Genomic DNA, 12,551 nt, shown 5'->3' with positions numbered 1-12,551 from the left:
GTTTTCTGGTGACTCCGATAACCCACAAATGATAAATTCTCTCCAAAGTCTCATGTTTCACGGAGTGGAAAAATCAGCAGTTCTCAGAAGCTCCGTGGTTCTGTTAATACAAGAGAAGGGGTGCAACAGATCAGACAACAGATACATTTTTCAACACAAACACAATGACTGAAAAGAGAGCTTTGACATTCAAACAGGACTGCACAGCGTAAGGACTTGTGCCAGCTGCTCAGTAACTTCCCTCAATGACTGTGTAGCAAGAGGAGCTTGTTTACTACTGGTCCTGCACAGGGTTAACTGACTGATAAATACTCGGATCTTCTAGAATTGCATTAACAGATGTCCAGCTTGAATCCATAGGCACATGATGCTAGAAACCCTGCACTGAAATGCTCCTTGGGAAGCCAATTAATTGATTCACAGGAAAGTATGAGAAGCCCTTATTTGGCTGTGGAATGTAGGCAGAAAGCATTTGTGAACCCAAGCTGGCTACAGCATGCCCCCAGGGAGAAAACACAGGATCCCTCCAAAATAGGAAAAAGCCAAGCACAACTGCCCTGATTCACTCAGCTTTCAGCATTAGTGTCAATTAGGAGGCAGGTTTCTTTCAAGTGACCCTTTCCTGGGCTGTACTGCTTTCCAGAAGAGAGCCCTGTGTTCTCCTACCAACCCCAAAGTTAAACAAAAGCAGACCAAAACATCAATGTACACGAATACAGCATGTTTCACCACGTGCTCTCTAGGACTGTCAGAGAATACAGCTCCCCCAAGTACTGTCCTAGTTGGCTAATAAAAATATACAGCTGTTAGGCGCTTCCCTCCAGTGTTGGCTTTACGTAACAACCACTGTATGAAAGAATGGTAGGTTTCACAGGTTTGTTTCCAAAGAAACAGTTGGAAAGATGAATACTTTACTTACTTTAAGTAGTCAGTTGGTTCCATCTCTGCGTTTTTTATTTCCATGTCTCTGTTGTAGTATATAAACATAGGAGGACTCCCCAAATTTCTGGTCACAGATGGTGTACACCATTTTAGACCTGACTCTGAGCTTGAAGTTGAAGTGCCATTGCTTGCTGGAAGAGGTGAAGTAGTACAAGAGTGGGTTAAGGCAACAGTTGAAACTCACGAGGGCTAAGGTGACTCTTCGCATTTTGTAGATCAAGTTGGTAAATGACTCATGCTGGATGACCTGGATTCTCATTAAAAAGTGAAGCAAGTGCGTGAGATGATAGGGGAGAAAGCACAAAGTACAAATGAGCAAGATGATGTAGATAGTGCTCAGGGCCTTCCTCTTGCGAATGCTGCGTTTGATCTGGGAGATCCGCTTAGCAATGAGAGGGTAGCTGATCAGAATGATGGAAAACGGGATCACAAAACCAAAAACTAAGGCCAGGATGTTGTAAGGTGCCATGCGGTAAGTCCAGCTGCTCGTGGCAAAGTTCTCAAAACATGCTGTCGTATTCCTCACACCATTGTTGTGGAGGGGACCTCCAAGGATAAGTGGAACCGTGACACTTAAAGCGACCACCCAAAGGACTGTGACCACCACCAGGTAATGGGTGACTTTGATCTGGATGTATGTGAAGGGGTGCAACACTGCAATGTAGCGATCAACACAAATGCAGGTGAAAAAGGCAATGCTTAGGTAGATGTTGATATAGTACAAAGTCCCAGTTATCCTACAAGCCATGTCACCAAATATCCAATTGTTCCAATTCAAGTGGTAATGAATTTTAAAAGGCAACACACAAACAAACAAGGTGTCTACCAGAGCTAGATTAATCATGTATATATAGGAATGAGAAGTGTGGTTTACTTTGCAGGACATGAGGTACAGAGCTAAGACATTTTCTATCAGTCCCAGCACAAAGACAATGCTGTAGATGACAGTAAACAAGGAATACTGGAAGTCTGCTTCCAAGCTGAATTCTGAACTGGCATTGTCAACTGTCTCATTGGATACTCCTTCAGGCCAGGAAATATCTGCCATGATGGCTGGAGTGTAGGGATATCCAACCCAGGATGAATGTCTTAAGCCATCCCTTACCTCAGGAGGTTCTTGAGTTTTATTTCATCTCAAGCGGGTAAAAGCTAAAGCTACCCAACTAAGCGATGTTAAGTCTGGTGAAGTCTGTAGTTCAGAGGTCTGTGCTTGGTATATTTAGACGGCAAGTGCTGTAAGGGAGAATAAATCATTTAAAACACCAGCATCTGAAGTTTACAGATTAGACAGATTATTTACTGGCAGAGGTAGCATTTCCCGCCCCCGCCCCCTGCAAAAAAAGACATGTAGAAGCCTATAGCTTTGGCTAAGGGTGGGCCAGCAATTAGAGCAGTACAGCAGAACTTCAGCAGTGATACACCTTTGGAGGTCATGCAATTAATTTCCCATTCCTAAGCACTACCATAATTCCTGTGTCATTTCTGAGAGGTGTATGATATTATTACCCTGTCCTTAAAAAATTGCAGTGATGGACTGTGCAGGCTTCTCAGGAAAAATGAAAAGCAGTAGTTGCAAAAATACAAGCAGGACTGCTTTCTCAGTTACTCCAGTGTGACAGTTAACTCAGTACTCTGTATGACTGAACTGTTTTAACCTTGCTGCTGTGGTTTTATAAAGAGCACGTGTGGAACCTTCCTGTTAAAATTCAGAAATAGTATTTAAAGTGCAGAACCGAACCAGGTAGCTGGCATCCATACCAAGCTGTTAACCAAATCATAAAGAAGCAGCACCATCCCTACCCCATTTAGGAGTGGTTCAGGGTGGATTGACAGTAGCATAAACAACTGCAACGTAACAGTAAATGGAAGAAGGGTTCAGCACTTCAGACAAGATGTGCCAGGTATCTTGGAACAAACTTCATCTGCAGGAGAGTATGTAGTACAGGATACAGTCCTAAGTCATTATAAGACCTGATAACATCCATGCAGAGAATCTCAGAAAAATAGGGTTTTTTCCATGCTTCCCACCCACACTTTTATACCTTAGTTGAAGTTCATAGATGAGTGGGAAGGCTCAGCATAAGCTGTTGGGTGAATTTACAGCACCCTAAACCTACTCTGCAGGCACACTGCAGAGGGAAATCACCACTCATCTCAGTTACAAAGGGAGCCTCAAGGACTAGTTTATGCATTTGAAATATGGAAAAGAGGCACTGTACAGGTAGGACTCCTCACCTAGGTCACTCTCATCACATAATCAATAGACTGCACTCCAGCGATGCAGTTTCTCTCCATCAGATATACAAGAAATCTGAGTACCTAAGCCAAACATAGACACCTAAACAGAAGCCCTTAAAGGCAGTGGAGAAATAAAAACACAGCTACAACATGCACGATGTTCCTAAAGTTGAGCCACTGAAAGCACAAAAATACAAAGGTTGTTGGGTACTTTCCAAAGGAAACTCTAAAATCACACTTCCTCCCAACAGCTGTTTATCTGATCAAGTCAAAAGCACCCAAGATGATAACTGGAAGACTAGAAAGGAGAAGATTGGTTTCACTTGAAGTAGGCAAGCATACGTGTCTGCTTACATGGGTCTTTCACCTAATAGCAAGGGGTTTGTGTACACACACAGAGGAAAATTAATACAAAATCAGGCATAGCTGAGCTGTAACTTTAAGCAGCATAGGACTAGAAACAACCTTTATCTTGGAGTTTTGCCAGAGCAAGAGGCACTTGGTTCAAAGTATAGTGTGGCAACCAGGGAAAGATAAGGTAGAGGCCTGTAAAAAAAGGGGACTGATTAGCTACCGCTTGTCACAAGACAAGCACCGTAAGGACATCCATAGACACTATCAGGTAACAGCTCTAAAACAATAGGAATTTTTCCAAACAGCACATACATTCATAGAATAATAGAATAGTTTGGGTTGGAAGGGACCTTTAGTCATCTAGTCCAAGCACCCTGCAGTGATCAGGGACATCTTCAACTAGATCAGGTTGCTCAGAGCCCCGTCCAACCTGACCTGGGATGTTGCCAGGGTTTCACCACCCTCAGTGTGAAAAATTTCTTCCTTCTATCCAGGCAAAATCTGCCCTCTTTTAGTTTAAAGCCATCACCCCTTGTCCTATCGCTTCAGGCCCTGCTAAAAGGTCTGTCCCCATCTTTCTTATCAGCCCCCTGTAAGTACTGGCAGGCTGCAATAAGGCCTCCCCAGAGCCTTCTCTTCTCCAGCCCAAACAACCCCATCTCCCTCAGCCTGTCCCCACAGCAGAGCTGTTCCATCCCTCTGAGCATTTTTGTGACGTCCTCTGGCCCCGCTCCAGCAGGTCCGTGTCTCTCCTGTGCCGAGGGCTCCAGAGCTGGACGCAGCACTGCAGGGGGGTCTCCCCAGAGCGGGGCAGAGGGGCAGAATCCCCCCCTTGCCCTGCTGGCCACATTGTGCAAAGATTCTGTAGAAGCTAGACACAGCAAGAGTTTCTGTATGCTTAATGCTAACTGACTGCTGCGAGATGGCAAAATGAGTCTTGCTAAAGGACTGCCTAAATCTGATTCCACTTGGATCCCTGGCAGTATGGTTACAAGGCCTTACAAAGGCACAGAAGCTGCTTGCACCATGATACTACAATAATATCGTTTGCTTTTAGCACCTGTAGTCTCGCTTAATCCCCTAAATCCCTCCCCATCTGAAAGAGGGTCCCACATTAGGTCTTACATTCTTAGAGCAGACAGTGGGCTACACCGATAGCCCAACCGATGGGAAGCAACAGGGGAAGCTTGTCCCAGGCATGCTTGTCCCCACTAGTGCTCACCATCCCTAGATGTAGCCCATCGAGTAACACAAACCCATAGAAGCTCAACTACAGCAGAAGTAAGGAACAGTGGAGGGGGCAGGGGAGGATAATAAATCACTGACATGGTGTATTTTCCAAGTCTTTTGTAAGTTATTCTTCTACCCAGTTCCAAACAGTTACACACACACAGCAGGACCCCACCACGTACATCAATCTGTTTGAAAATATTTTCATTCCCTGGGAGAGGTACAGAAGTGAGCGTGTCTATGTCTAAACATATACTTTCCAAGTATACAATCACTTTCATCTCTTATAATAATGTACCATTTACTTATCTACCATTAAAAGTATGGAGTTTGATCAAGTTCCAAATTCAGCTTTGCTTCCTCAGAGTTGTTTTGTTGTTTATTGGAGGGGAGGGGGCTATTGTTTCTTCCCGACAACCAAAAAGCACCACTGAATTTCTGTTTCTGTACAAACTTATTTGACTTACAAAAACACAGAAAAGCACACAAAGATTCTACTGGATTTTGCATTTGTTAAATTATTAGAAATGTTTTCATACAAAACCAAGCTTGAGTCTTTGAACTCTGCTCAAGCATGAGTTTTTTCTGGTTTTAGTTTTAAAGCATCACTGTCAAACAATCAGGACAGATCTCCCCAGGTACTGGATGTCCAAATTGAGTCAACTGAAAAGAATTAGTAATGCAGCAACATGAAAAGGAAACGAATGCTAAATACCTCTTGATAATAAGTATTAATGATGGACACCAAAAAAATTATTCAGACTATGAGTTTGTACAGAAGTTCTTTACTGATGGTACATTTTATGATACTAAGAGAGCATGTTCTTTAATTAATGTCTTCAGGTTATTTTTAAAAACAGTTGCTCTGGGATTTAAAAGACAACACAAAAGCCCACAACAGTTCTTTGTACTAACTGCACAGCTAGCCAGTTAGTCTACTTCCAGACTACTGTCTGGATAGCTGAACCTGGGTTGCTCAGTTACTGGTTTTGATAACAAGCCCATAAGCACTGTAGTTTTTTATGTAACCAGAAGCTGGGAAACATTTGCAGAAATAGCAACAGCAGTATTTTCGCACTGCAACTACTGAAGAAAAAGCAAACCCAAAAACCCCACAGTGGTACCTGAGCCTGCAGTAGCAGTTAGCTTAACACCCTAACAGCATTAGTATTTGGTTTGGTTTTCTGCCCTGTAAAGACTCATAATAAATTTAGTTAGAAAGTTAACTTACCAGAGCACAGATCATCATCTCTCATGCAAAAGCTGTAGACAAGTACACCAGCCTCGCCAGAGAGTCCTCACCACTACGAGGTCGCTACTAAGCTCTTTTGCGTAGAGTTTTAACGCCAGAGCAAACTTGCCTGCAAGACACACTGCAGAGCTCTCCCACATTGCTCTACGGAGACAAACCACAGGAAGTGAAGATGAAACACTGTCACTCGGATCCAAGACAGAGCACTTGCCCTGCTAGCGAAGTGTCCCCCTGCAGAACTGGGCAGAGAGCACAGCACACAGCCAGCACTAGCGCGTGCTTTAGTTCTCTCCATGTGTCGTAAGAGGGAGGCACAATACTCCCACCCAAAGCAACCCTTGATCACCTCCAGCCTGCCCTGCCCTCCAGTCCCAGCAGTCTGCAGAGCAAGATCTGCCTCTCTGAAACCAGGTACCAGTGCTTCAGTCTGAGACTCTTTGAAATGGGCCTGTAGCTGCACTCTCACTTCCCCTCAAAGTGGGGAAGAGCAAGACTTTGCTGCCATTCCCTTTCAGGCAAACCACTGTCTAAAAACATATAGGCACATTAGGGTTTAGACTACAGATGGACAAACACCACTTCTTGTATTGAAAAATCACTGCAACATGTTACAGCATCCCTGCCTCTGGGTACTTACCCAGCAAGGCTGTATCAGAGAAGCACAAACAGGTACTACGCTACGAACACAGCAGCTTCAGCTCTCTTTTTCCATCGTAGAGACCCAGGACTCCTCCAAAGTTCTGTCATCTTCTTTGGGAATTAGTCCCTGAGGGAAGTCAGCATGCTCCACAGGAAGGGAGAGAGTAACCAGAAGTATCTTCCCTTTCCTTCCCATGCTGTCAAAAGTAGGTCTCTGGCAAAACTGCTACCTGGAACAGACTGGGGAAGAGATGCATCACTTCTCATGAGGAAGCACCTGGAAATGGACTGTCCTCCTATTCTTTATCAGGACCACTCACTGACTTGATTCCCCCACTGCCAAAAGCAAGGGTGGCCTTAAGAGAGATCAAAAAGAACTGCTGCCTTCCCCCCTGCCTACCTTGTGACTCTTCACCATGCAAACAGGGAGTGGAAACTCCACAGACTCTCAAAAGGTTATTAAGATTCTTCATTTATTTATCTGAATGTGATAGTCTATATCACTTTGAATTGTCACATAACAAAGAACATCCTCTTACCAGATCAAGTGGGCTGTCTGCTCTGACAAACTGGATTTCTCTGTATTTCTTCTCTTCCTCTAATGGACAAAGGGGAAATTAATTATGGTGGTAATGGGCATCTCAGCTGCACATTGGTTCCACTGAAGGAGTGTTTAAACCAGGTATTGTTTCTTCTGTGAACTTCAGAAGTCAAAATTTTCGTCCTCTGTCCTGTAACCTGGCACCCTTAACAGTCATTTTATAACCAAAACAGACAAAGATTCTGGTGTCATTCATGAGGAAAAAAAAAACAAAACACCAACCACAAGTTAGTCAATGTGTATTTTGTTTGAGCAAGCAGGCAAAACCTGAGGTTAGAGTGGTTTAAAAAGAAAAAATAAAAGAGAAAAATAAAATAAGTTATCTCTGCTCCCTGTTCTGCACTAGGATTCACATGCCCTTAGATCAGTGAGACTCTTAGCTCTGCAGTACCGTTGCACCAACAACTATGGAAGAGTAGAAGGTGGCAACAAGCAAATCAGAGCCCGGCAACAGCGTGGCAGCCACCTTCTGGCTACAGAGCCTCCACTGCCGAAAGTGCTTCATTTCATGGTTAGGCTGACTCACTCACTGTTGTTTCTGCAGCTACTAGCCCAGGCTGTGACCATTACAACAGGTTTTAAGTGACCTCAAAGGAACTTTTCTCTGTAACATGCCACATCCTAAGTGCACCAGACATGACTTTGTACGAGGGAACAGGATACCGTAAAAGCCACTGCAAGTCCAGCAAGAGAGTGACTGTTGATGAGGAGAGGAAATGGCAAGTACTTTCAAAGACTGCTTCTGTAACTCACTGCATTAAACAGTAACAGTTGTCCCTTGCACTATGCTGTACAAAGGCAGGGTTACAGAGGAGAGGGGCAGAGAGGAAATGCTACATTTTCCTCTGTTGTAAGCCTGTATCCCTCCCACATGTGCCGCAGAAGGAAAAAAACAAAAACCAAAAAACCACCCACCAAAAAACCCAAGTCCCACACGTTCCTCCTCCCGTCTGACAGACACGCACCAGAATTCTAGAAAAAAAAAAAAAGCAGTTATCTGAAAGTAGCATGGAGTTGTTCTTCCTTTCCTCTTGGCAATCTCAGAGGGCAAGAACAAACGATAGGAAGATGCCTACAGTCACAGTCAATGATTTTTTATTGAGACAAGACCGTATATTGTTTAAAGAGCGCTTGGCAAACCTCCATCACAAATCCACAACAACAGTCCTTTCAGACATGGTTGTATCTCACAGAGCTGCTATTCTCCTGTGGCAACTGTAGTGTCCAAATCTGAGAGGAAAAAGAAACATCGCTTTAGGGAAAAAGACGGCACTGAAACCACCTGAAAGCACTTAAGATCTGTGGTCTTCATTTCCCACCTGGGCTCCCTCCCCCATGGCACAGATAGCTCCACAGCCAGCACTAGTAGGAAAAGCACCACTGGAGAGGGCCAAACCCAGCAAGCAGCAGTTGCCTTTTCAAGGCCAGGAACTACATTCAAGCTCCTTGCTCTGCTCTTTGTTGCTTCCCTTTCCCTTCTGTTTTATTTAAGCCCCAATGTGTGCGCTGCTGCTGCAGGAGGGAGCCCACCAGTAGGAGGTCTGGCATTTGACTGAGACAAGACAGCCTGGAAAAGGTCTGCAATGTGGTGGAAAGTCCTTTGTATCACATTAAGGTTGGAAAAGACCTGTAAGATCATCAAGTCCAACCATCAACCCAACACCACTATGCCCACTAAACCATGTCCTGAAGTGCCACATCTACATGTTTTTTGAATACTTCCAGTGATGGTGACTCTATCACCTCCCTGGGTAGCCTGTTCCAATGTTTGACCACTCGGCGAAGAAATTTTTCCTAATATCCAATCTAAACATCCCCTGGCGCAACCTGAGGCCATTTCCTCTCGTTCTGTCACTAGTTACTTGGAAGAAGAGACCAACACCTACTTCACCACAACCCCCTTCCAGGTAGTTGTAGAGAGCGATAAGGTCTCCCCTCAGCCTCCTCTTCTCCAGACTGAACAACCCCAGTTCCCTCACCCACTCCTTGTAAGATTTGTGCGCTAGACCCTTCACCAGCTTCGTTGCCCTATCCACATTTCATGGGGACTCAATTAATCAGAGACAGATTAATCCTTGCAGCTATCCTACTATTCCCAGCAGGGATGTCAAACTTCCATGACATCCATTTGCCATCTTCTGCAAATTCGCCCCTGCCTCCCCTCCCCTTTTTTTTTTTTTAAGGTGAAAAACTTAAACAGTTTAGATCAGATCTGTTAAATTAAGAGAACCACCATATAAGCAAAAGGGTGATCTGCCCTCTGTCCTCCAGTCTGTACAATCCTCTCATAAACAGCAAGGGAGAAGTGAGTGAACAGAACCGGAACTGTAAGCGCTTAGATACCACAGATTTGGTCTTTATATATTGTCGGGGCAGATGAAGAATTTATGAGAATTTAAAGGATCATTCACGTGGTATCTCAAAGTCATTGTCAACACAACTTCTCTTTTACTAGCCTGCAAGTAAAAGTAGGAAATCTACCAGGAAAAAAATACACAATTTTTCCCATAGCAACTGCTGTAAACAGCTCTACAGTCCAGGGCATTCACTACGATGTGGGTGTCAGTGAACAAAGCTGTGAGCCACAGGTCAGGCAGCACGTAAAGGTGTTACTGCTCCCTTCAGTATTAGAACTGACTCCTACAAAAAAGAATGCAATTCCCTGCATTCACCTACCTGCTTCATTATATTCCACTGATTTTAGAAAGAGTCCAGATGGTGGTGCCATAGCATTTGGTGGAAAAGCCCGTGAATCTTTTATCTCCAGTAACTCCTTTATATGATGAGGTGTTAACTTTCCCTGGCCAACTGCAACTAGAGCCCCAACCATTCTTCGGACCTGGAAAAAGAAAGAACACAGCTTAGGAGCTGTCCTTGTAAAACTTAAAGGGATTAGGAAATTCTGTCCCAAGTCCTGCACTCGTGCTATGAGCAGTATTGTGCTGTGTAACAGCCCACAGTTACTACTGATGGCAAGTCAAGCTAGAAACCTCATCAGAGAGTTCAGTGCCTGTCACTCAGGAAAGAACTAGATCACCATGATTTCTTAATGTGAACCTGCTCCTGAATATAGGTACATCATTATTATTAAACCCATAGTTCCCAGAAAGCCTGATTTCTGGTGTTCCTCTACTGTCTTCCTAGTACTATCAGTTGTTTCTAGTGCCATGCACTTTGCTCCTAGACCAGCTGGGTGTTAAGAAAGAAGCAAGCATTTCCCCACCTAAAGAAGCTCTGACCCTTGTTTTAGGTACCACTGAAGTACCCCAAGTCATGGCCCAGATTCACCCATCAGAGTTCAAGCCAGTCCTGCCTGCCCCTTTTACGCCTTTGGTATCACATAACTCCAGGGAGCATTTCCAGTCCTCGCTTTATTTATTATCGGAAAGATCATACCTCGTAGTCCCTGAGCATGCCCCAGCAGTCACAGTCACCCCAGTCTTTCCCCTTTTAGCAGGGATTGCATGGGCTGCCTAGGTTCTGCACTGATTGGGGGTGACATGACAACATGCAGCAGCTAAGCTTGTCTACAACATGCAGTGGCACAGCATCTTCTAGTGACCAAAGCTGGTGGTAGGGAAGGTAAAAGACCTGGCAAAATTACCCCACCTCTTTTAAGTCTTCCCTCCCCACAACTGAAGACACGAGTAAGAATGAGATGAGGACCTGTAACACAATGACCTCCAGCTACACAGCACTGCCATGGAGCAAGGCTTGCTCTCATCACATGCAGAAAGAAAGCTGAGCAGAGGATGGTTTCTGTTTCAGAAACAACAGCAGCACCCACACATCTGCTTGTGGCAGGAAGTTCACATGCTTGCTGGGAGAGGTGAGCTCACAGGTGGTTGCTAATATGTAAGCAACGCTGTTTCCAGGTGGGGGCAATGTAGGGGCTTGCTCCTCTCCCAGAAAGCCCCAAAAGAGGAAAAAAAAACCCCAAGTAGGACAGCCCACCAGACAACATCCCCCCAGGTGCAGCAAACTGGTATTTCAAACACCTCTGCATGTCACAACTTCCCTTCCCTCCCTCCACACTCAGCAACTCTAAACCTAGTGGGCTAGCACAAATGTCACACCACAGTGCTCACCTCCTGCATAAACACCTCCTCACTTCATCATCCTCTTGGCTAAAAACCACTCTTTTCCTTCTATATCCCTAGAAGACATGCTGTTCCAGGAGGGCCAAGACTTGTATCTGCCAATGCCACCTGCACACCAAATGCTAGTTCCCTATGACTAGCTATCTGTTACATCCCTGTGTGGTGCCTACATCTCTCTCCACCCCTTTCACGAGCTGAAGGCACCCTTCTGAAGGCAGATTACTGACCACTAATCCTCCTGGTACTTCTTACATCGAGACAGACTCATGAAGCTGCTGTCAAGGAATAACCGAACAAGTAAGAGCCCCTCAACTTGTGCCAAAAGTACTCTCAGCAAGGCACTCCTAGAGAGACTTTTATCCAGACACTAGTATACTAGTATACCTACTTCCCGTGGGCATCAAGAAAGCTTGTGCAAGAAGCATCTGGGGATGGTTCAGGGAAACAAAGGACCAAAGGCAGTCCTTTTCAGGCTTTCGTTCAGCAAGAGATAAAGCTCAGGGAAAGCTAAGCCCTGTCCCAGTGCACTGGAGCAAACAGGCTTGTATGGATAGTCCTGTAATGACAAATGCCTCTCTGAAGGGAAAGAAACAGCACAATGCAATGAACTTAACCAGCATGGTGGTGGTCAGCTAGGCAAGAGCTGAGCCCCCTCCCAGAAGCTGCCAGGACCTTCTTGGGCTTGCCTTGCTCTCCTACAGGAGAGCTCACACTGCCTAAGGGAACATGCCACAGATTCACTGAGCCCAAGTCGTATTTAACAGAGGAGCCACACTGAAACTCACCCCTTGCCATGGGCTGATCCCAAGCCACCACACTTTCACCATTTCCTAGTCACTCTTCTCAGTCCACACTAGACAAACTGTTCTCCAGTCTCAAATTTTACAGGGAACAGCATGGGGGAAACTGGTCAAGCAGACGTTGTCCTGTCTGATTCACCCCCTCACACTGCTGGCAGAACACATCCCCACTTGCGCAGGCGTGATCAGTCACTTGGCCCAAACAAACATTCATTCTATTAATGACCCTTCAAAGCATACCGAGCTCTCCAAGAACTTAAATGTACTGCTGTAATGAAGCATTGGTCTAAGTTTCTGATCCATTAATATTTACAAAAGAATAAACCAAAGTCCACTCAGCAACCTGATCATGTTTATCGCTGTAAGGAGAAAGGCCCAACAAGCCAAGATATATT

General features: G+C 44.9%; 2 protein-coding genes across 2 annotated transcripts in view; both read right to left on the bottom strand.

Annotated features, from left to right (window-relative positions):
* Positions 1 to 928: 928 nt before the first annotated feature.
* Positions 929 to 1,990, bottom strand: LOC309412353 (lysophosphatidic acid receptor 6-like; the record flags this gene model as incomplete). The annotated part of the gene is made up of 1 exon (XM_082009238.1): positions 929 to 1,990. One exon carries the CDS (start codon positions 1,988 to 1,990, stop codon positions 929 to 931), a length of 1,062 nt encoding a protein of 353 aa, XP_081865364.1.
* Positions 1,991 to 7,185: 5,195 nt separating this feature from the next.
* Positions 7,186 to 12,551, bottom strand: part of PUSL1 (pseudouridine synthase like 1) — a gene marked incomplete at its 5' end in the record, with an annotated part of 30,028 nt that continues 24,662 nt past the window's right edge. The window contains 2 exons of the mRNA XM_082009273.1: positions 7,186 to 8,486; positions 9,933 to 10,095. Of these exons, the coding sequence (XP_081865399.1) occupies positions 8,455 to 8,486; positions 9,933 to 10,095 (195 nt within the window). The 3' untranslated portion in view covers positions 7,186 to 8,454. The remainder of the gene's footprint in view (positions 8,487 to 9,932; positions 10,096 to 12,551) is intronic.

This window comes from Phaethon aethereus (assembly GCF_964289735.1).
Source record: "Phaethon aethereus genome assembly, chromosome: 21".
NCBI classification, from domain to species: domain Eukaryota; kingdom Metazoa; phylum Chordata; class Aves; order Phaethontiformes; family Phaethontidae; genus Phaethon; species Phaethon aethereus.
Note: the sequence above shows the minus strand (reverse complement) of the source record. Positions and strands in the feature narration are given on the sequence as shown.